The following is a 25,487-nucleotide window of genomic DNA, read 5'->3' on the forward strand; positions in this document are numbered from 1 at the left end:
AGGAGTAATGACTGCATTTTGATCGGTGGAAAAATTGTAGAAAAAATGTTGATGCTAAAGAGATCAGACTTCTGCAAGATGCTCAGTGCACTTTTATTAGTCCTTGAATGAACAGAGTGAACTGTCAGAGCTTGTTGCTCTCAGCTGGGGGTTTCAGTGGAAATATATATGTAGCATCACAGTTTGTTTTATGCAAAAACAACTTGCATGCACAAGGGAGATGAAAAATCAGTTCCCCCCTGACTGGGTCTTTCTTGCCCGTAATGCAATGCTATGAAACTTTTCCACAGTAAACTCAGTCTCTTCCATTGCATAGACTCGTTTTGCAGTGGGAAAGCATGTGGATATGAGAGAAAGTAAATTCACAATTTAAGCAACATTTTTATTCCTCATTCCTGCACACCCTGTGTTATGAAATGTTGAAATCTTGAAATAAAACCCCTTTTTTTCTGCTGGTTATCAGATACCGAGTTCATATGTCTTCATGTATCTTTATTGGAGGAATATGGCTTTGACAAGAGATACAGAAGATGTAACTTAGCAATGATAAAGGGAAATGAAATGAGGTATTTATCATATTACAGAGAAGGAATCCTATATGATGTATTCTACCTTCGTCTAGATCAGTGCTCCAAGCTTTAGACGTACTGCATGCATCTCAACTTCCAACGTAACTTTCCTTTGAAAGTGATTTTAGGCGAAGCATCAGGCATGAATAAATGCTCTGTTAGATTTAAGAGTTAGTCATTATTATTTTCTGTTATATGTCCGGACTGGATACCACCTCTTCATTTCCAACCAGTCCAATTCAGTGAATAATGAAACAATACAGTTCACTAAATTAAAAGCATGCAAATAATGAATATCAAAAAATGTATTAGTAAATTTAGCAGGTTCTTATGAAAGCATCAGCCATACACTTAATACTGTATTCATGTTGGTTTGTCATTGCCTCCACAGAATTTATACCTCTAGAGAAAGATGAAACCCATGGTTCAAAATTAATTTTTGATTTCTTTTTTAGATAATTTTAAATGATTTTGCTTTGCATACCAAGACTGCAGTTTATTTCATGATACTATAAAATCTTGCAATAGTTCCACTGTTTGTATTTAAAAAGCTCTGTAGTGAAAACATTATTTTGAAAGATCAAAATCTATAGCAACAAGGGATTTCACATAGACAGAAGTTCTGACCAGTTTTCATTCAATTTCAGTCAGTGCTTGTGTCACCCTCAAAAGCAACCTATTTGACAGAATTTTGTTTGTAATGTTGGCTAAGTGCTACATTAAGCGCCACTGACCTAAGAAGAGATAGTTCAGCCCAAAATGAAAATTCTGTCATAATTTAATCACCTCAATGCTATTCCAAACCTGTATGACTTCTGTTTTTTCTGTAAAACACAAAAGAAGATATTTTGAAGACCCCCCCCCCCCCACCTTTTTTTTGGTACATAAAATCAAAGTCACTGAGGTGCAATGTTGTTTTGAACCCTCTACCCTCTACCAAAAATTAAAGCATTTTTCAAAATATCTTCTGTGTCCCAAATAAGAAAAAAGTCATGGAGATTTGGAACAACACAAAGATGGGTAATTAAGCACAGAATTTTCATTTTCATGTTTACTTTTTATCCCTTGAAAGGTAAACCTGACATTTGTAATGGAAACTCAGTTTCATCTGTGTCATAATGACCCAAGGAGTCTCAGTGGGAGAGGACGGAGTGAGACAGCTTGAGAATACAGAGAGGGAGACGCGGATGTGGAATGGCACAGATGGAGTGTGTATGGCTTGTGACTAATCTGGTGAATGCCTATGGTGCAGCACCAACTGCTTAAACTCCAACGGACTCATAAACAAACTCCTATCGACTCGCTGTTCCCCGGATGTGTCTGACTGGAGGAACGGCCCTACTGCATCCTCCATTTAACCATATACACTCCACCTCAACTGGCACTCTGTGGTCTTTTTCATCTTACAGCAGGTAAAAGATATTTGCTAGCATTAGAAATGAAGTCACAAGTCTGATATAAGTTTTAAAGAGTTATGCTGGTTGTCCTACAAAGGAAAAGAGTTCCTGCTGGACCTGCGGTGACCTCTCTTGGTTCTTTTGACGCCACTGAATTCAATTTGTCTTGTATAGAATCAAACATTCAATCTTTTTCTTGCATTATATAACGTGTGTCCTGAAAGTTTAGGGCTTTTTTGCAAAAAAACTAAACAGAAAACGTATAACTGTAAAAATATTATCATTTTTTTCTTAAAGAGATAGTTCACTCAAAATGTAAAAATATGTAATCATTTACTCAGCCTAATGTTGTTCCAAAACTGTTCGACGTACTTTCTTCCAAGGTACACAAATGAAGATATATTGAAGAATGCATTGAGCTATTTTTTTTCCATATTATGATAATGAGATTCACCATATTTGATGTAGTCTGTGTATGAATGTATTTATCAATGATTCTATTTGAGAGTGAATAAAGGCCTGAATTTTCATTCAAAGTTATCATCTTATTTCAGAGGACTTGAAATACACCATTCGAGCTGCACTGATTGATGTTATGCTTCATTTGTGTCATATTCAAAGACTTACAATTTTGAAACCCATTGGCTTTCATTGTCTAAAACAAAAATATCATCTTTTGTGTTCCGTAGAGGAAAATAAAACCTTACGAGTTTGTAACAACATGAGGCTTAGTAAATTAGATTTTTTTTCGGTGAACAATTCCCTACATTTGGGCGGTTTATTCAAACCGTCACATTTAGTACTAGTTACTCCTGGTCATTTGCTAACCAAGTACTTTGAAGTTTAACGATAGCAAAACTTAATGGTGCACACAGAGAATTCTCTTCTCGACAGTCTAGTTCAGAGGAATTTAGAAACCCAACAAAACTGGGAATCCACAGGGCAATCCCAATATCCAGTGTCCAAACAGTGCATGCAGTCTTCAGTGTCCCATAGGCACTGTTAAGACACCCCTATTTGGGTGGTATGACCACCAGAGGTTGTCCTCTCCTGGGCCTCCACATCAGCACCTGGGCATCGTTGGCATTGGGCCTGCCCAGCGCGTTAGGCGGGATGGGTTCATTGTTGCTGAGAATATGCGGTTGTTCCTGGTGCGGTCGTCCCATCAGTTTGGCACGAGAACAAAGTGGCATGGAAGGATCCACCTCAATGTCTACGCGCATACGCCAGCGCACCGTCTGAAGAACAATACGCTCTTTGGTGTCTGCGTTTAGTGCCACCAGCCAGGTGATGAAGCTCTGGTCTCGGGTGATGTGCGTGAGCATGGGCGTGTTGCTGTTGCTAATGGGCACCGCCCAAGTCACGCTGGGGTAGAAGTTGTCATTCATGCTCACCCTTAGCCGGGACGGCTTGGACGTGGGGCCTGAGAGGGTCACTGTTTCGGTGGTGTTACCGTACCAGGGATAACTGACACCGTCAGAATCGCTTATGGCCTTCACCCGTCCTTCTCGAAGCTCGGGTAATTCCCAGCTGGACCTGCCAGAGGAAAGAAGCAGAGCGGTCAGGAAGGACAAAAGAGGCAAAGAGCGGCAGTGCCTTAATACATCAAACGAGCAAACAAGGTAAGTGAATAGAGATGGTGAAGGTGGGTGAGAGGACCTGCTCATTCAGTTATGCAAAAACAGTGATTAAAAGACATGGGATTGTGAATGACATATTCATGAATGTGTGTTTTTTTTTCTTAGTTAGCCTTCCCACTCATTTTAATTTTCCCCTGCTAAGCTTTCTCATTCAGCTTCTTTCCTACTCTGATGCTCTCCTTGTTGATCCTGTATTTTAGGGTTACGTTTAGAACTTGAACAACAGAATTTCTCTCAATTTTAAGGGGCATGTTAGGAACAGCATTAGGACTGACCAAAAGAGATCCAGGATTAAATTCTACTTGGAAAAACCATGGTCCGTAGATAAGGATTGGGCAAAATTCTGAATTGAAGAGTTGGCTACCTTTCAATTCATGTGTAGATTTAAAATGAACTTGGCACAACTCACCGAAGGTAGAAGTGGAATGACAGAAAGCACAATTTATTCAAAGAAATTCAACATAGTTAGTGCATTCTGGGTGATGAATCATCTGCCCCCCTATAAACCTTAAAAGTTTTTTTTTTTCTTTTTTACTTTTTCAAAACTTCAAAACAAGGCTTTATTAAGCCACACTGTAAAAATTACCTGTAAATGTTACAGTAAAATTCTGGCTGAAGCGTTGCCAGCCAGCATGTTTTTATTGATTACAGTTAAAGAACTATTTTTTAAATTGCTGTATTTTTTTTTTTTTTCACAGTGAACTACTTTAATGTTTATATGCTATATTTAGAGGATGGATGTAATATGCAGTATATATTTTCCTGTTTGCTGAATATTAATGACTGACAGCTGAATTTTACATTTAAACCATTAATTAACCGCATAATGTTTTAAACGATATTTAACTGCATAAAATGTTGTAGGTCGCATTACTTACGTCACCTGTTATTTCACAAAACAAATAATAGTTTGACACTTCTTAATTTTGAAAAACAGGTCAATATTTATTCAATATATAGCTGTCAATTTGCATGAAAGAAATGTCATAAAACAGTGTGTTTAGAATTATTTTGAATTGGAGTTAAATAACATGGTCATAATAAAACGGTTCTAAAAACCACAAAAACGGATGAATTTTCACCACTTTGCACCACTTCATGAACAGTACAACATGGCCAAACTACAAGGCCCAAGTAAGTCCAACAAAAGTTTGGATCAAAATAAGGATAATGGTTCAGCTCCAGATGTTGTTCCATTCCAAGGTGCAGACTAGAAATATAAAAAAATAAGAAAGAGGGCAATATATTATACGACAAAACATAATGATACAATCAAATATATGGATGAAAGATACAGTTTAATACATATAGAGAGTAATAAAAAGGATATAATTAAAAGAAAAATGTGTATGAGTATTTCTTACATTTCAGAAATTCCACTGAAAATCCTTTAATTTGGAAAAAAAAGAGTTGCAACATATGAGTTCATTTCAACCTATTTCTGAACCATTTGCCCTGTCATTTTCAATGGCACTTTTCCTTTCACTTCTTTGTTCCTCTCTCTGGATTAAAACATACAAAGCACCTAAAGGTTGTGTGGTATGTTAACCACTTTAACAGCACAGTTCAGATTTTACACGACACACACTACACCGAGGCTTTAGTGGCATTTTTATTTCGCCACCATGTTAACAGATTACCGCCTGTGCAAATTTGATTTGCACCATAAAATATACACAACAAAGTGTGCTGATCAACATGTAGTTACTGTAAATTAAAACCGTTGTCATTGAAGCATGTAATTCTTAACTGACCAGTGCTGGGGACTGTGTGAAATCCTACCCAACTCCACGCAAGTCTCCTTCATGCCCTGTGGACCGAGGATGCGTGAATCTGGGGTTACAAATACGAACCGCAAATCTAGATACACTACTACATTTACATGACAAATAATAAACTGAAATAATAACTCACTTACCACAGTTCTGAATCCTTCCTCTTGTCGCTTTTCCTCGTCCGTTGAAGATCACACAATGCCTCTGTAGATCACGTGACCTCAGAATGCATCGCTGTTTACAGCAATATGCTGTATTATTAGAAAAACAGCTGGATGCTGTAATTTTTACAGCAGTTTGTAACAGTGCAACATTTATAGTTTATCTTTCAATATAAAAATATAGTTTGATTGTATGAATGACACTTCTTTACATTCACATTTGAATTGCAGTTCTGCATCCTGTTTACTTGGCTGCGGTTAAATGCAGGAATTCACGAGTTTTGAAAACATTCAATCTAAAAATTGCTGGGTTAAATACAACCCTGTGCTGGGTGAAATATGGACAAACTCTGCAACTGGGTAGTTTCGACCCAGCATTTGGGTTAAATGTTAAATGCTTGGTCAAAACAACCCAATTGCAGGGTTTGTCCATATTTTACCCAGCACAAGGTTGTATTTAACCCAGCATTTTTTTGAGTATGGCACACAACCCTTCAATAATGAACAGATTCTACAAAGATATAGAGATGTCAATCTGCACAACCTGACACTCACTTATTTGACCACAGATGACCACAAACCCAACAGAACGAACAATAAAAATGTAAACCTCCAACATTTTGTTTCTGTTTATTATCTATATCATGTTAGACCAAATGCAACTTGAGCTTGTCATTGTTTGTTTGGTTTACTGATTACTCACATGCCAATGTCACCATATGTATTGAAGAACTCCATTTGGGTGCACGCCTGAATCCAGCCCACAGTCCATGTTTCGTTTCTAGGAACCGGGGGCATCACGATCCCAGCCGATGCTCTGAAGTACGGGGTCTTGTATCGCAGGACAATGGGCGAATTCTCCTCAATGATGGTCGGGCATTGGTCAATGGAGGCTGAGACCTCATATACCACTATGTTCTCCCGTCGGATTCGGGGCTTGCAGGCGATGCTTTGAATGCAACCCATGGTCCTACTTATTAGGGGTGTCAATGTGGCCAATGACAGAAAAAAGAGCATATATTTAGGCAATATATTCATTGGCACTTTTTACATCCCTTGAAGTGCTGATAGATACTCATTTTCATTTCCAACTTAATATATTGTAGATAAATCCTCTGGGTGAAAGCAATAAAAAGCATGACTGCTATAAAAAAAACATGTTTTGTTGCATTCAGAGCGCCCGTGTGTTGTTCTAGCGCATCTTTGAGACAGACGCAGAAGTGTAACGGGAACACGGTGCTGTTGTGGAGCTGAGGGTGTGTGGATGATCCGTGTCGCATGCTCCCGAAGCGCTGGAGTGCCGCACTGCCCTTGATGCACGTCCCCAGCAGATGTGATCCGGCCTCCACCGATACGGACACCCGGTGTGCGCCTGTTTCCCGTCCTCCTTCCAGATTACGCGCCCGGCTGTAGCTCTGAGCCCTTTGGTCCTGGTTTTTCTGCTGGGTTCGGGCATGTCAGTGCTGAAGAGGGAGCCGGTGCTGCATAGAGAGTGTATGGTGGTTATATTTCCTCCAGGTGAACGACCTACCCAACATTTTGTTGATGCGGCTCCTTTTGAAAAGGGGGAAGCGACACGCAGACGGATCCAACCAATAATTCAGTGCATCTGATTTACAATGCAAACTTGGCTCGGTTGTGCTTCGTTTAAAAACGCAATTCTTGTCACGGGCATCACTGGACTAATTGTGTGTTCTCCTTTGTGCTTGACCATCCCTTATATCCATAGCGAAGACACCTATGCAAATCTATGGAGAACACAAAGATGGTGATAGTAACAATAATAAACACAGCGCATGCGATCCCGCTGCAACATTATATAGCGCAGTGATTTTTAAATATATCCCTACAATGAAAAAGAGCAGAGCATCTAAACGCAGACATGTGCTTATATGGTCGCTGTTCAGTTGCAGTGAGGTGCTGATCGGTGTTGCCAGATCGCGCGAGAAAAACAAGCAACCTGTTCCTGTTTACATAAACACTGGATAAAGCGATGCTAAATTGTAAATTATTATTAAAGCTAAATATGTGAAAAATGATCTCTGTCGTGCTTATGGATACAATATTTAGTATAAGGATTATACGCACCTTATAGCCTACTGAGAAAACGGTTCTTTCAAAATATGTAGCCTATTAAAGGTTTTCAAAGTTTAACTTTTTAAGCTTTTTCACATTTCCGGATTTCTCAGCAGCAGAAGTCGTCATAGTTGGGTAAACTTCTGAAGCAGTGAATGGGAGACTACCACACACACACACACACACACACACACACACACACATATATATATATATATATATATATATATATATATATATATATATATATATATATATATATATATATATAGCATTTACATTTGCTTTAACAGCAAAAGAAAAACTTCTCGAGAGTGTTTTCACGACTTAAAAAAGAAGAAGAAAGGATTCGGTCAGTAAAGAGTAAGATGTCAAATTTACCATAACTCCTAAAGACGCTGTCGTATTAGAAGCACCATTGCTTTAGTGTTAACATTTTTTTTATGCAAATGTAATATAAAAAAATGTATAGTGTTATATATCTACATATATTTTCAAAACAAAATGAAAATACAATTACGATGCTGATGACCACTGAAATGTGTCAGTCTTGTGAAAGGGATTCATATCAGGGTAGCGCCATATTTATTATTATTATTATTATTATTATTATTCAGGAATGAAAACGATGCCGTGAAGGGTAAAAATACATTATATTCCATAGGCTGTGCTGCTGTTTATCAAAATACCAGTTCAGCTCATGATATGTCTTTACTAAAAATAATTTAGAACAAAAAAGCTGTGTGTTGTAAAAATAGACCCTTCCTTTGAAAACACAGAAATTCTGAATAGTTAGTCATACTTTGTGCTATTATGATTTATTGTAATATATTCTATATATTCTTAACATTATGGCAAAATCTGGGAATGCTCGTATTAAAAAAATAAGCAACTTAATATATGTATATATCCTGTCGCTTATAATAAGCGGACCTGGCAACACGGGTGCTGATGCTGGTGCGCGCACCCCGGGCGAAGGAGGGGTGCGCGCTCTAGAGAGCGTTCAGAGCCATGGGCGTCTTTCAAGTGACGTCCGTAAATGCTCTGTTCTCTGATTGGTCGGACACGTGTACGGCGGATGTGGAATCTGCCCGCCGCACTTCCGTGACACGCATCAGCCGGTCGTTGACTCGCAGGGGTCGATGTTCATTCATTAGTGCAGCTCTCTCTTATCTGCTCGGTGTATGATTGTGGCTCTGCTGCACAGGCTGAAGGAGCTCCCACGCGCTGTGCACAGGTGGAGTGTGATGATGAAGCCGCAGGTCGTGTTTGTTTTGGGCGGGCCAGGCGCGGGGAAAGGGACACAATGCGCGAGAATCGTGGCGGTAAGAGAGATGCAGCATTAAGTCTTTCATCATATTGATTGAGAATAGCTATTTAAGCGTTGTGTATAAGACAGCGAGGCTTTATTGGGCTGGTAGAGTGGTAATGGGTTCAGATTGGATGTAGCTTAAGTCACAAGGATCGTTCATTTCCGCGATTCCTCTAGACATTTCATAAAGAAAAGTCATTTCCCAGTGCCATTAGGTCCCTTTAACAGCGACACTGTTTCCTCTGACCTGTTAGTATGATACATTTGATGGGATTTTGATATTTTTCTCAAAATGTAAATCTAAGATTGAGTTCCCTGGAATGTTTCCACATGCATATTCATATATCCTGGTTATGAACCGGACCTGTGTTCAATCAGGTCCCACCCTGCTCTCTGTGCAGTGTTCAGTCATGATTTGGCATCAGCACTGAGTAGAAGGGCATATGTGTGAAACCTAAAATTGAAATGACTATACATGATATTACAGTATAAACAGCAATATTAAATCATTTCTGAAGGATTCATGTAAAGACACTGAAGGCATTGAATACTGATGTAATGCGTTCGCTGAAAATCCACAAAAATAAATAAACTAATTGTGCTTTTTGAATTTTTTTTCTGAGCTAAAAATAAGGATAACACCCACTAAAATATCACAAGAATATGCAGATAACATTAAAAGACTATTAAAATTAATCACTAATTATTTGCTAAAGAAAATAATAACTCTTTATCAATCTTGGCCTCTATCTTTCATTCACTTCAAGAAGTTTTTAATAATTTAAAATATAATAAAATTTAGTATGATAATTTTTCTTTTATATATTTTAGTAAACACTGGTATGAATAAGTGTGTTGTTTCATTTTTACATAATTATATTTGTTACACTGAATGGCGATGGAACATTATTTGAAACTCTTGCATTTAATATGCTTCTAGTGTATATAAAATCACTTTTGTAAATCTATTTCGATGCTGACAACAAAATGGGGCGTCTTGTGACCATGGACCGCAAAACCAGACTTAAGTTTACATTTTTGGAAATTGAGATTAATACATCATCTGAAAGCTGAATAAATCATCTTTCCATTGATGTATGGTTTGTTAGGATCGGACAATATTTGGCCGAGTTTCAACTATTTGAGAATCTGGAATCTGAGGTTGCAAACAAATCTAAATACTGAGAAAATCACCTTTAAAGTTGTCCAGATGAATTCTTAGCAATGCATATTATTAATAAAAAATCAAGTTTTGATATATTTACAGTAGGAAATGTACAAAATATCTTTACTTAATATCTAATGATTTTTTTCATAAAAGAAAAATCGATCATTTTGACCCATACAGTGATTATTTTGGCTATTGTTAAAATATACCCCGGTGACTTCAGACTGCTTTTGCTATATTTGCAGTAACTGGAATTTTTTCTAAATCGCCTTTTCCGGTTAATTTTCATTTGAATATTGTTTTAATAATTGGAAGAATGGTTTAAAAATAGTTCTAGATTAATAATTTAGAAGAATAACGTCATGCCACAACATTCCATATCAACTGAACTGTTGTTTTTACCCGAAAAAGATCCAATCTCTGTTCTCATTCTGGAAAGCGGTTTAGTCCGTACCTTTAATGTCAGAAAAAAACTGGCCTTCCCGTTCAGTTACCAAACCCATACACACCTCTCTTTTTCCCCCTTCCCATCATATAAATGACAACTGTCATATTCCATCATAAGGAGCTTCTAATCTTACGGGACTATAATGTTCTGCATTGAAGATCGTAATATGTGATGTTTTCATGTGACTGTGTGTCTCCTGCGCTCAGAACTACAGCTACACTCACCTGTCTGCCGGAGACCTGCTGAGAGAGGAGCGCAGCCGCACCGGCTCACAGTTTGGCCAGCTCATCGACTCCTACATCAAAGAGGGCAAGATAGTTCCAGTTGAAATCACCATCAACTTGCTGAAAAAGGTGGTTAGACTCATCCGTCCTGCTTAACAAGTCAAAGCACTCGTGATTGTAGAAGGAAACTGGAACATGAGCAGGAAACATTTTCAAACTACTTGATGATAAAAAATCAGGGGAGGAGAGTTCAAAGAGCGGCTCATAATAGCCATAAATAGACCGGCTTGTCTCATAATAGGCATAAATCATAAATCTGATCCCGTTATGAAACCGACAAGCCTCTTTAGAGTCAAGTTAGTATTCTAATTGACCGGCCTTTTCTGAGCAGGTCAATCGTTTATCTGATCTGAAAATGGATGTGTTTTGATATTTATCTTTACTCAAAAAACAACATCTTCTGTATCGATCAGGCGATGGAAGAGACCATGAAAGCCGATGAAAAGAAGTTCCGCTTTCTCATCGATGGTTTCCCACGAAACCAAGACAACCTGCAGGGATGGAGCACGGTCATGGACGGGAAGGCAGATGTCAAGTTTGTGCTTTTCTTTGACTGCAGTAAAGAGGTGAGGGGGAACTACCATCACAGTGCCATCTGATTATTGAGTTATCATTATGAATAATGAATAATACAATCATTTTTTGGTGGTGTAACGCAATTGTTCAGTACATGTCTTTGTTTTGATGTCACAGCAGGGAGGAAAAAAGAAAAATGGTTTATTAATTAACTTTTTTAAAATTATTATTATTAAAAAGTGGTTTACTGAAAAAATTGTTGCTCTGACTTAAATTACATTTAGGATGAAATGTACCTCAGCTGTAAACTATAGATAGCCCTATTACTTGCACATTAATATTAAAAGTTAGAAATTAACAACGGAGTACAACATTTTTAAATTCAATTATTTATTTTTATGTATATTAATTAAATTGTAAGACATTAAGACATCACTAACAGGTTAATGTTTAGGCTTATTTAGTGATATGCTGTTCTCTAGAGTTAATTTCTCTAGCAAACAATCAAGCTGTGGACACTAAATGACTGACCTGAGGTATGTAGTGCTGTGTGTCATTTTGTTTATAAGCTGTTTTACTGTTGTATTTCTGCAGTTGAGACACAGTTGAGATGTTCGTTCATGTTTATTTCTTGCTATAACTAGTGGTAAAGAGGAAGGGGAGATTGCATTAACTCGTGCTTCACACTGGGATGAACAGAGGTGCCTTTACAGCGATCGCCAAAACAGAGTTTACCATTTCAATTTCCTGGAAAAAATGGCCAGAATTAAAAAAAGTTTTCGACTTATCGAAAAATCCAATTAAGTTTGTCCTGTACACCGGCATATCGAATCAAAACGCCTAGTAAATAACATTTAGTAAAACTTTTTTTTAAACGACCATAAGAAAATTATTTAAAATGGATGACAAAAAAAAAAAAAAATTAAAACAAAAAAACAATTAATCAATCAGAAACACCATAAAGTTCACATTCACAATTTATACTGTCTACATAAAATGTGATTTTGAGCTGTTGTGTTTTTCAGGTGTGCATTGACCGATGTCTAGAGCGAGGCAAGAGCAGCGGACGCACTGATGACAACAGAGAGAGTCTAGAGAAAAGGTGGTACACCCCATTATAACAGTCTCAGATATATTGAGCTACATACAAAGCATGTAATATGATTACTGTATTAATGTTGGCACACCTCAGAAATTTGGAAAATGTGTCAGTCACCATATAGTTTGGCATTATACAGAAATGGATGGAGTCTCACGGTCATGTTTCCAGTGACTGCTTGTGCTTTTGATTGCTTTAACGTTTGCTAACCATTCTTGCTTAATGTTCAGGATCCAGACGTACCTCCAGTCCACACGGCCCATTATAGAGCAGTACGAGAAGCAGGGGAAGGTGTGCATGATTGATGCCTCCCGATCGGTGGATGAGGTACGGCTTATTCCATTATATGTACTGTTTTTAAGCATGATGTTTACTGTAAAGTTTTGCTTTAAAGGGGTCATATGATGTTGCTTAAAAAAACATTATTTTGTGTATTTGGAAATGCATCGATTTTTCTGTCTGAAAAGTGAGGTGTGTCGTGATTGGCTGTTTACCTCAAGCGTGTGATGAAAAGGGTTACGCCCCTTAACATACTGTGATGCCATCTTCCAGCACAACCAGACAAAAACATTATTGCATTTATGCATATTAATAAAAAATAGTAGGAACAGGAATAGTTCACCTGAAACAAAAATCTGCTGAAAATGTACTCAGGCCATCCCAGATGTAGATGAGTTTGTTTCTTCGTTGGAGCAGATCTGAAATGTAGCATTGCATCACTTGCTCACCAATGGATGCTGTGCAGTGAATGGGTGCCGTCAGAATCAGAGTCCAAACAGCTGATAAAAACACCTCAATAATCCACACAACACCAGTCCATCAGTTTACGTTTTATTGAAGTGAAACATTGCATGTTTGAAAGAATCAAATCCATCATTATCCGTCCAAATCCAAGATTTTATGACAGCCACCACTAAAATGTTTATATAAATAATAATAGTAATAATATATAATTGTAAAGTTAGTATTATAACTTTATGATTATAAACAACTTTGTGTAATTTAAGCGTTTGCATACAAATCACTTCATTTTGACTTATTTTGAATATCATAGTAATGTCTTTCAAAAATATAATGATTTGATAAAACATAGAAAACAAGTAATCATATTGGTTTAGTGAACAAATATTTAATATTTATATCATGTAATAAAACAATATAATCTTAACTTATGTACATTATGTATTATATCAAATGCCTGCAGAGGGCGTCAACAGCCTGATGATTGTTTTTATACTTTACAAATGTCCACTTAATCTTTCATATTTGGCCACTTCTTTATGATGGAAATGCTACAGCCACTGATGTGGACATCACAACATGCAATCTCAGAGCGAGGGGTTTAACTTTTATAAAGTGGATGTTAAACCTGCAGTGCATAATTCAATCAATCGAATCGCAGCCTTTGTGAATTCACAATAGCACTATGGTTTATGATTTTTAAATGGGTTTAATATTTTGTGCAGCCTTAGAAAACAGTCTTATAATGCTTTTTGTGGAATGTGCCACTTTTGGTATTTTGACAGTTATAAAATGCCATCAATTATTATTTTTTTTCTTATAAATCTTATAATCAAGTACTCAGATTTGAACAATCAGTCGTGACAGCCCTACTCTCCTCTCGTGTATATTTTATGACATTAGTTGAGAGATTTTTTTTCCTTGAAAAAATTTGCAGTGTACTTTACCTGATATACATCCAAAATAGTGGTCGACCGCTATGTGTTTTTTTGACAGCCGATGCCGATATCTTGGAAAGCAGGGGGCTGATAGCCGATATAAAGCAGATATCTTTTTTATTATTATTTAAGATATTTGAAATCATATGACAATGGATTAAAAAATAGATGTGTAAAATTAACATATCAACTTATACTTTAGATGACAGTATTTTTCACAAATAAATAAACATTTAATAGAAATATAATAAGAAAGGAAGTAATCACTGTAACCAACAGGGCACTCAGTATTTTGGGAAGTTTGTGTGCACTGGCAAACGAGTAAGTATTATAATGTTTGCTTTTCTAGTACTAATAGGCCTAATATAAAAGCAATCTTTATATTATTTTTTGTATACATTAATTCCTTTTAACCGTTCTATCTGATTATTAGACAGACTTCTATCCGTATTAGACAGAACTGTTAGTTACGACTGCGAACAAGAGAGAGTGTGAGCACTGTGTACACCGTCAAAATAAAAGGCCAAACAGAAAAACGTATCAGCTGATGCCGTTATTTTAAAAATGCTAAATATCGGCCGATATATCGGTCGACCACATGTCCAAAATCTGAAACGAATCGCAAGTTTGTCTCAAAATCAAATCGAATCGAATCATGACATGTCAAAACCCAGCCCTAATATTGATGTGTTATTAAATACAATAATAATTAAAAAAATTATTGTATTCTTTTGTTGTTGTTTTTTTTTACAGGTGTTTGCAGATGTGAAGAACATTCTGGATAAAGAAGGCTAAGCATCCACAGACAAAAAAAAAAAAAAAAAAAACGCATTCTGGAAAATGGTGGTGTCTTTGTTGTCGGCGGTGCTATGCCTTCATGTATCGATAGCTACATTTTTACTCATTCAACAGTAAAATAGGTGTTTTTTTTTTGTTTTTGTTTTTTTAAGAAGTGAGAGAGTGTGTGCTCCTATCTATGTGTGTAAGTCTGAAAGAAAAACACTTTTGTTGAGCAAACGATCCATGCTTGCTCAATATTACACTGAAGAGGAACAATGTTTCAGCAGAGAATCAAACCAGTTTGAGCAATAATGTTCAGGGCACTTCTATAGGAACAGAACACACACGCTTCTGCTCTTAACTTCAAGATAGTCTTCTGTGTCTCATGTGTGAGAAATGTTTCGAAACGTCCATCTTTCAGTGTATAAAACAAATAAGCCAAGAACTGAAATAAGCCAAGAATAGGTTGGAAGTCTGTTTCATTCTCTAAACTAATGAGTGATTCTAAATGACCAACAGGAAGTCCGAGTATCTGACCTGTTTGTGTTATATTTGGTGAGATGTTTCTCTTGTTTTGTATAGTAATCCACAGCAGGATCTGAGGACTGTTTGCTGGCCACCCAATAGAGAGCTGAGTTTTAGCTGTATGTTTTTCTTTTATCATATTGGGCTGCTGTGTTCCAAATATGTGCCATCTTTGCTCAGGCAGTAGATTTTAAGCTGTGGGGAACGGGCTCATGCTTTTATTTGATTGTCTCAGGCAGCATCTTTGGGGTTGTTTGTGAATAAACTGAATTTGTCGTATAGATGTGACGGTCCAGTAAATAGCACAAAACAATATAAGAAATATCAAGGATGACAGAACCCTCTGAAAAAAATAAATGTTATGATGTCAAATGTCTTCTGACTCCAGTCTAATGCTCCGTTTTAATTTTGTAAAAAATTTGTCAGCAATTCAAAGATGTGCACTACAGGAGAAGAATACATGCCTTCTTGATTTAAATGCTAGTTTCACATATATATGGCAGGCACTATTATATGCATCCCCGAAATTATTCATGAAATAAATTGAAAATGTAAAAAAAGAACCAGTAGTTTGTCTCTTTTTAGCTAAATATATATATATTTTTATTTAAATTGTTACTTATATTTCTTAAATTCATTTTAGTCTTATATTTCTAAGATCAATGGTTTGAAATCATTTTTTTTTCAAAGATTAAAAATAAATATATTAAATGTTTTCCATAAAAATATGAAGCAGCACAACTGTTTTCGATATTAAAAAAAAATCTAAACATGTTTCTTGAGCAGCAAATCCGTATATTAGAATGATTTCTGGGGGATCATGTGACAATGAAGAATGGAGTAATGATGCTGGAAGTTCAGCTGCGCTTCACAGGAATAAATTACATGTACTCACATGTGTAATGACAATAATGTTGAATCCAACCTCATCTAATAACCTGTTAAAACTTGATGCTTGTCAACAGGCAGTCTAAAAACTTCAATCGGGATATGACTTGTTTGGGAATTTCTGTTCTTTCACACAGAAAAGATTCAAATATCTACAAAATCATGTGCACAGATTGTTGGACAGTTGAGGAAATAATGGAATAATTGTAAAGGTTCGGGCCCTTTAAATTCACTGTGAGCAATCTGAGCTTGTGAAAGGACCTCTCGTGATACTTTCACCATCTAGTGAGGAAATATGATGGATCATATGTTCATCAGGGATGTGCATTTCAAGCAGAAGTAATAATCGATAATCGCTGGGTATTATTCGATTAGAACTGGATAATCGCGCCCCTCCCGCGCATGCACTCACGCATAAACACACCCATATAAAGAGAGGGAGAGAGACTATTTAGGCTTTCAATCTGTATGATAACAAACTGTTTAATTCATTAGAGAAAGGTCTATCCTAACTCAGGCCAATTGATGGTTGTATGATTGCTGAAACACATTAATATAACATAACCGAATGATGACACTTATTACAGTCCGTCGATTATCAACTGCTCAAAAAGCTGTAGGAGCCTAGCACATTTCTATTTTTAAAATGAGCATGAACATTCATAGCATTTTTTAAGATTACAACAGATTAATTAGGCTTAAAACACATTACGTGCTAAAACAGAATATCAGCCCAAGACCGTGAGTTGAGCATTTTTGTCAGTTTATACTTCTCCAAAAAAAAAAAAGAAAAAAAAAGAAGAAAAAAAAATTGATTAGCGTCATAATAGTTTCGGAATTAATTCAAAATTATGACAATGAAATCATGGTACAATGCATGAAGTAAAACTGAATATATTACACCTACTCCGCCAAAAAATCTTCAGGTTTAAAACGAAAAGCAGCAATAGGCTTACTGACGATTTTTTTTTTAAACTCGAATTGATTTATTTCACGAGACAGTAGTTCGTATTAAATTGTTCAGTTTTTTCAACATGCATTCAAATATTTATTCGTTATTATTTTCCCGCTGCAAATATTAAACAGGAAAATATAATTGATTCACATGCTGCATGAAAGGAGGCGAATATCTCACTACAGATTAAAGAGCATAAAAAACATTTATTGTTTGTATTTTATCTTAAAATTGACAGAAGCCTGAGGCTTTGTGTTATAATAAAAAGTATCAAAGCCCAACGCTTATTGCGATCAAAACGTTACATATTATTTCCAAGCATTTATACAATAATTAAAAGCTTGTGAATAGTCACATAACGTTATTTACTTCAGAAAAATCACCATAAGAGAGTCGAATTTTTTTAATTGTTTAAAACATTTTTTATTCCTTTAACAAATAACAAATAATTTTAATGCAGCTAGCTCGTAATCACGACTTAATACGTGGGAAACAGGAAGCTTCTCGTTCAGCACAGTGGAGTGCATTGTTTTGCTAACTTTGTGGTTCATTATTTTGAGTCGTTTGGGACGCGGTGACATAGAAGCAACTCTCACAACATATTGCTTTATAAATCTATCGCATTTGCCGCTCAGAAATGTTCTCGTAATCATGCTGCACAGCTGCAGTATCAGTAGTTCCCTGCTCCAGTGCGGTTAGCGCTCAAACTGCACTACTGCACCCGAAGCTGAACCTCCTCTGGTCCCTTAGAAAAATAATCGGTCATTAAATAGACTAATTGAATTTTCAAAAAATCTTTTTCCAACATCAAGATTTGAGGTAAAAATTTCCATTTTTTTTTTAGAGAAAAGTGCATTACTATATATTTAAATAGTGCTGTCAAACGATTAATCACGATTAATCGCATCCAAAATATTTTTACTTAATATATATGTGAACTGTGTATATGTATTATGTATATATAAAAATACACACACATGCATTTATATATTTTCAGAAAAATAAGATTTTTATATATTAAATATATATATATATATATGTATATATATATATATATATATATATATATATATATATATATATATATATATATATATATACACACACATCCTGGGGTATTATTTTATATATGAATTAGGGAGATTTCAACCTAATTCAAACTATTAATATTCTTTTTTTCTTATTCTTACTCTAACTCTTTAATATTCTTAAATACGTGAAAAAATAAAAAACAAACAAACAAAAAACAAATCTTTGCACTCATTTGTTTAGTATGAAATATTTAATTGCATGGACCTTCGGCCCTCTAGTACCAAAAACAGCTGTACAAATACATGTAAAGACCACAGAACTGTCAAACAGAGTAGAGCTTCCTTAAAAATACCACACTGACAAAACACTGACAAAACACTGCAATTGCATAATTATTTGTACCAATATTCCTTGTTTGTATATTATATATATATACAGTGCATAGTTTGATTGGAGAGGGAGTGAAATAGCATTCTTAATAAAAATAAATACTAGAGATAAAATTATGCTCAATCTAACGGGAACTTGACGTACATCATGATATTTGGGTGAAATCATGCAGAATGTGCTGGTGAACTAGTCCATATTTAAGAGAAACACTTTTGCAGGCATCTGTATGTTCTGATGGCTTTTCTTGTGGCTGTACCACTAAAGGAATTGAAAATGCTTGTCGAGTCTCGAAATAGCTTCATGTTTTTTCAAGAGGTTCTGCTTCTGCGATACTGGACCTTGGTGTTGGTGACGGCACCATGCTTTTGTCGCAGATGCAGACGCAGCTGACTCTTGTGACGGAAGTGCAGGTCACAATTCTCACACTGAAACGAGAAGCCAAGAAGATTTCACATCAAATGCTTTCTCAGTTCTAATATTCAATTCTGATATGTGAAGAAATGTGACGCGGTGCTCACATGATAAGGTTTCTCTCCCGTGTGGATTCGTAAGTGACTCTTCAGCGTCTGAAGGTGGCGGAAGCGCGTGCCGCAGGTGTCACACGGGTACGGTTTCTCTCCGGTGTGGATCAGTACGTGAGCCCTCAGATGAGCCACCTGAAAACGACGACAGTAGAAGAAGCGTTTGTTTTGCATCATCACTGTACAGAAACACGCTCTGAGGGTTTGTTGTTACCTGGACGAAGCGCGAGCCGCAGGTTTCACATTTGTATGGTTTTTCTCCTGAGTGGATCCGTGAGTGTGTCTTCAGATTGGCCGGTCTGTTGAACTGAGCTCCACACACGTTACAGCGATACGGTTTCTCTCCTGCAACGAAAAATGTAAAACTGTAACACACAAGTTTGAGTGAGCTCCATCGCAGATTCCCAAAGAACTGCAAATTTACCAGTGTGGATGGTCTTGGGGCTCGCTAGGTTTCCATTATAGCAGAACATGGCCTGACAGCGGTCACATTTGTACGCTTTTCCGTCCTGTAGCCATCGTGGCTTCTCTGCGTCAGATTCGCTCTTGGACTCACACTCGTTACAGTAGAGTCTGTCCCGCTCTGCCAAGACAACAGAAGAGCAGTTAGCACTGTAAAGATTTACTTGTTCAGATTGTCTTCAGTATGCACTGTATCCAAGCTGGCTATGATAATAATGATGTAATAACAATAAGAACTTTGAAAAGACTTTTATCCACAACAATTAGTAGTAGCAGACATTGTGGGAAAACTTGGCTGTATTTTTCACATTTATGCATATATTGTGTCCAATATTGTTCAGCGCACATACTGACCAACAAGGGGCCCCGAAGAGAAAAAAAACAACAACAGAAAAAATAATAAATAAAAATAAAACTTTTAAAATAATATATATATTGCAATATTATTGATATTTTTATATTCTTTTATTTGGATCCAAAATGATAAATGTGGAATGCTAAAACGTACATTCACAAATCCTAATATTTATAACATTTAACACTCAAGGATAGAGAAAACATCTTTGTTTCTATATTTGCCTGCTATTTATAATGGCTGAAACTGAACAGCATTTTGCAAATCTTTTTGCATTCTTCTATACATCACGTAAATATATAACACACACACATGATTAAACATGACTATAATTATTAAAAGATGTTGCATGTACAGAACTAGTATTTTAATATTTAGATGGTTTATTATATATACATCACTTACATATAACACACATTTATAAAATGTAATACCTAAATATAATAATAAAGTAATTTAATTTTTTAATTTCTAATTTAATTCAGCAATTGATAATTACTTAAACATTAAAATAGTTCATTTTGAACTTGAATTCGAACATACTTGAGTTTATTTATAAAACTAAGAAACCATCTGTGGCATAGACTTTTGTAAATAGTTGATAATAATAATAATAACTACTATTATTGTTATTATGTAAATACTAACTTTTGTTATTATTTACGAATAAATGTTATTATTATTATTATTATTGACTAATTGCAATGCTAAAAGTGTTTGAGTTAACACACCTGAGTCTTATTTCTATTATGAGTTATGACATTTTTAAATAGTTATTCATAATCAATAATAATGAATGCTGGATCCAAAATCCATTTCAACAATTTGAAGAAAGTGTATTCACCTGATCTTGTGGCTCCCGCGCTGCTCTCCTCGGCCAAAGTGTTGGGAAGCGAAAAGTCACGCTCTTCTGTTTTGATGCATTCATCTGTAGAGCTAGAAACACATGACAGCGTGTTTAGAAATACTGCATCGAATGCTAATACTTGCTAATACTGCCATCCTTAACGTGTGTCTACACTGACCTGCTGTCCATAATGAGCTGCCCTCGGCCTTCATTGTTCTTGTGGGTGGATTCTGTAACTGTGTGGGATGGAGTGAGTGAGCTGGTGTCAGTCGCTCCGTCTGTGGAGTTCAGCACAATGAACTTGTACTTCTTCCAGTTGCGGATCTTGGGGTGACTGATGGAGCTGGGAGGAGACGCCGCTCCTCGACTGCAGCTGCTGGACTCTGCCGGTGAGTTGGGTTGGCAGTCGGATCTGAGAGGGCTCTTGGGGCCGCTGCTGTGACACGGCTCAGTGTTCTCCACCTCTGAATTAAGAAGAGGGGTCTTCCTGTATCTTTCAGCTGGAGCTGAATGAAAGAGCACAGATGGACGGTTCCTCTCTTCTCTGGCTTCCGTGACTCCTCCGTTAGTCTCGGTCCGAGCCGAGACTCCGCTGTCTGGCAGGGAGTGCTGCTGATGGGCTATTACACCCGTCTTCGGGATCTGCCAGAGGGGGTTTGTGGTCTTGGAGGTGTCCACGGGGAGAGGCAGATGTCTGTAGAAGCGAGAAGGGCTTTCTGTGGAAGTGCTTACTGCATAGTGCAGGCTGGGAGGACCATAAGTGCTGAAGTTCATGCTGGATTGGGTGTTCAGGGCATCGCTGAGGAGGAAGGGGGCTTCTGAAGATGAATTAATTCTGCCGTGATTAACCAGCATCTCTGCTCTGCTCTGCTTTACACACAAGCCCCTTTGAGAGAACCAGAAGATGATGATAAATGTGTGATAAATAACAGTGCCCAAGATCAAGAAAAGGAAATCTAGGTTTAAACATGTGACAAGTTGCATTTGTTTCTGTATGTTTTGAAAACCTTACTATGTGATTTGGGGCAATCACGTAAAAAAAAAAAAATCACTTAACATATTTTTCTTACAGCTTGAACGTGTACAAATGAAACTTCTCAAAAAGTATTCAAAATTAAGAAAAAAACTATAATATATAGAGGGGCTGCTGTTTTTACTTTTGTTTTGTGTTTGTTTATTTCTTTATTAAAGTTTTATGTTTAGATGTTCACCAGTTCCCACCTCCTTCTTCCCGATCTACGAACTCTGTTACATATACCATTATATTTTAATATTAAATATATACATGTTTAAGAATATCATGAAATATTTTGTTTTGGGGCCTTAGAGCACATCGTACAAAATAGATTAATTTTTTCAAATTATTCAATATTTTAAGAGACTTCTTCTCTGCAAGGGTCTGCTCCTTGATAGCTTCCCATGTTTTATGCTTTATTTCAACATGTTTTTTTGCAAACATTAAATTGATTTGATATTTGTCCCATAAGAAATAATAATAAATAATGATGCCAATCTACTTAAAAAGGTCCCTTGACACATTCTTTCTATGTATACATATAAAAAGTTAAATTAAATGTATGTATTTCTGAATTAATAAATAAATCAAATATTACATTATTAATTAGTCACATGTCTGTATTTGAATGTGTAAGCACTCACCTGGAGTCTATGAACCTCTGGCATGTGTCCATCACATGCTCCATCTGTAAGTATGTGGCTGTGTTGAGGATGGCTATAATGAAGTTATCTTTAAGTGTGAGGCAAGATGTATACATAAACTCCAACAATATGGCAAAGCCATCAGGGTCCACCTTTGGATCTAAACTTATGATGCTCAAGGTACTTTTATAAGCATCTGCAAACATGGAGTAGAAGAGGCCACTGGGAAAAAACAAGATGCAATACAAATGTCACTTACTGTGCATGTCATGTATTTAACATTTTGCAAAATGCAAAAACCAGAGTGCTACCTGCATGCCATCAGAACTGTCTTATGGGCCCGAAACTGCTGCCCACCAACCACAATGGTGACATCGGTCAGGATGTTTCTGCTGCGGAGGCGGTTGAAGTTGAACAGCACATCACCAGCATGGCGAGTGAACTTAATGCAGCCGTCTGCTGCACTCGACATCATTCACCTGCACACAAATCATTCAAAATCAAACAAAACTAAATAAATAAATACCCATTTGGTTACTAAACAAAACTAAATATATATATATATATATATATATATATATATATATATATATATATATATATATATATATATATAATTAGATATATATATGCTAATACACTAAATCTGTGTAGTTATATCTAATGTTATACAATAGACTATATTACCAACCAAAAGTCTTCATGTCAAAACTGACGGTGTGCAAGTTTAGTCAAATGAACACTAGATGTCCACAAACTACAAAGTTGCAAACTGAAGATATGACCGACATTTACATGAGGCCTAACAACATTTTGTATTTAATATTATTTGAGAAATATGTAATCCTTTAATGATTACGTCTCTGTAGTAATCATTTGCTTTGAGTTTATTCATTGTATTTCATTTTAGATTGTTTTAAAGTAAAAAATAGGGCATCAAATTGATGTTTTACACATCGAATCTTTAAAATCTCTTGCAACTACTATATTCATATAATGCTCATATTTACTAACGCTTTTACTGTATATCAGAGATGCGATACCCCAAATATTCCGTCTAAGTAGGTTAGGCATCTCTCAAGGTTTCATACACAACCCCTGAGTCATCATATTAATCAGATCTCCATGACGACGTCTTTAAGCTTTTGATATTATTTTCAGTAATTCTGCATGACCTTTACTTTACTTTAAAAACACATGCATTTACATGCATTTAGATAAACATCACTATATAGGGCGCAGTAGGCTATTTGATTTAAGACACCTGCGTGCAATGCAAGCATGAAGTCTGTCCTATGAGTGACACTTGTTGAGCAGCGAAGGTTCATGTTGATATATTAAACATCGTGTTATACTCGAGTATTATGAGGAGAAGTTTAAAAAGCCACGTGAATAGATTCTGTTACAGGTGTTTGGTGTAACACGAGCGTTTCGATTTGATTCGGTAATGTTTCAGTGAAACAAACACTACAGTTATACGTATAAATAATCGCAATCGTAAAAAAGCATAAAACATATATGTATTTTGGATTTATTTACATTACATTTTTCAGTGAAATAGATCAGTTTGAGAGTTCACTAGCATGTAATCACATTTGCATGAGTTAATATGAAAAGTCAGATAAAAACTATTCAAATACAGCAGTTGTGAAATTAAAAATTACTGACGTTATGCGCGTCTACAGTTTTATGACTACCCAGGTTGTCTATTATAAGTAATTAACTTAGTTTCCCGCCCATATAAAGTTGCGTAAACCTGTCTTTATTATACAACGCAGATCTTCCTAATCTAATGTAACTCCATACAGAGTGAAACTGACATTGAAGACGAATAAGATTCACGCAATTAGGCCAACTAAAGTCGAGTTGCGTAAGTAACACCACAGCTCAGTCTCAACACAAGAAAGTAGTCGGGTTTTAAACAAAATAAACATAAACTACAGCAATAACTCGTCTCTATAGAACGTCTCGTGTTTAGTCTAGACTTATTGCTAGATAGAAGAAAATCACCTGGTGTATTTTTCTTGGAAGTGTCCACCGAAGACAGTTCTTGGAAGAACTCTTCTGAGAAGACGCAGTTCACAATTCTCGGAATTTTACCAGTGGACTGTACCACTGACACTCCGGAGGGGGTGCATCCGAACACCCTGTCCTCGCGCTTCTGCATTGCTAAACTAGCTTTCAACGGAACTATCACACAAGTCATTCTAAACACCGTAAACCTAGCGTGTATGCTTAATGTTATTGCTTTTAGCGCCTTATTGATTAACACCGTTGGAGTAATTATGCTCCTCTCCTCTGTTGGGAGTGGTTTGCTCCAGAGACGCGGTCATAAACTACGTCACTCGTCCTCCCACCCTTTCACTGCTGTAAAGATCAGGCAGAAATGGTTCCTCCCGATATGACCCCTCCATTATAATGTGTACATTATGTCATGCTGAATTAACTTGTTATTGTCGTCATAAGCTACATATAAGTCTTATGAAGATAAATCACTTTGATTTACAAAGTAAATCACACAGAAGTACAAAGATCAATCTATTTTTGTCCGTCCGAGATAAGCTGACAAGTACTATTTTCCATGTCAGAATGATGACAGAAGCTGTTGGATAATTCCTCAGTTGTACGTTAACTATAACGCCATAATGTTATTATTATTATATTATTATTATAATGTTATTATTCAAAAATGTGTGAGTTGTCTATTACATAAAAGGTGGAGATATTTGTTCCAAACCAATAAGCTTGTACTGAATGCGATTTTGCATATAGATAAAAAGCTATATTTGTATATCTGCAAAATCAATGACTAAAAATTAAACAAGAACCTGATAAAAAAAAAAAAAAAAAAAACTTCTTACAAGAAACAATTTCTCTGTATACACATACCTATTTTAATGAGTCAGCAGGGAATGTGTCAGCATAATATACAAATTTACTAAACATTGT

At 36.2% G+C, this 25,487-nt stretch overlaps 3 protein-coding genes across 3 annotated transcripts; 1 reads left to right on the plus strand and 2 right to left on the minus strand.

Annotated features, from left to right (window-relative positions):
• Window positions 1-69: 69 nt before the first annotated feature.
• On the minus strand, window positions 70-7,457 carry LOC128025427 (protein FAM78B-like). Its single transcript, XM_052611785.1, has 2 exons — window positions 6,246-7,457; window positions 70-3,502 (listed from the first exon to the last, which is right to left on the minus strand). The coding sequence occupies exons 1-2, from the start codon at window positions 6,578-6,580 to the stop codon at window positions 2,980-2,982; spliced, it is 858 nt and encodes a 285-aa protein (XP_052467745.1). The 5' UTR covers window positions 6,581-7,457; the 3' UTR covers window positions 70-2,979.
• Window positions 7,458-8,686: 1,229 nt separating this feature from the next.
• LOC128025432 (UMP-CMP kinase) lies at window positions 8,687-15,805 on the plus strand. The gene is made up of 6 exons (XM_052611799.1): window positions 8,687-8,943; window positions 10,753-10,899; window positions 11,244-11,396; window positions 12,372-12,448; window positions 12,676-12,772; window positions 14,878-15,805. Exons 1-6 carry the CDS (start codon window positions 8,803-8,805, stop codon window positions 14,917-14,919), a joined length of 657 nt encoding a protein of 218 aa, XP_052467759.1. The 5' UTR covers window positions 8,687-8,802; the 3' UTR covers window positions 14,920-15,805.
• Window positions 15,806-18,535: 2,730 nt separating this feature from the next.
• LOC128025399 (B-cell lymphoma 6 protein homolog) lies at window positions 18,536-24,701 on the minus strand. Its single transcript, XM_052611737.1, has 9 exons — window positions 24,549-24,701; window positions 22,850-23,017; window positions 22,539-22,760; window positions 21,058-21,765; window positions 20,877-20,968; window positions 19,640-19,798; window positions 19,430-19,560; window positions 19,213-19,350; window positions 18,536-19,119 (listed from the first exon to the last, which is right to left on the minus strand). The coding sequence occupies exons 2-9, from the start codon at window positions 23,011-23,013 to the stop codon at window positions 19,003-19,005; spliced, it is 1,731 nt and encodes a 576-aa protein (XP_052467697.1). The 5' UTR covers window positions 23,014-23,017; window positions 24,549-24,701; the 3' UTR covers window positions 18,536-19,002.
• Window positions 24,702-25,487: the final 786 nt, after the last annotated feature.

This window comes from Carassius gibelio, chromosome A2 (genome assembly GCF_023724105.1).
Source record: "Carassius gibelio isolate Cgi1373 ecotype wild population from Czech Republic chromosome A2, carGib1.2-hapl.c, whole genome shotgun sequence".
NCBI lineage: Eukaryota > Metazoa > Chordata > Actinopteri > Cypriniformes > Cyprinidae > Carassius > Carassius gibelio.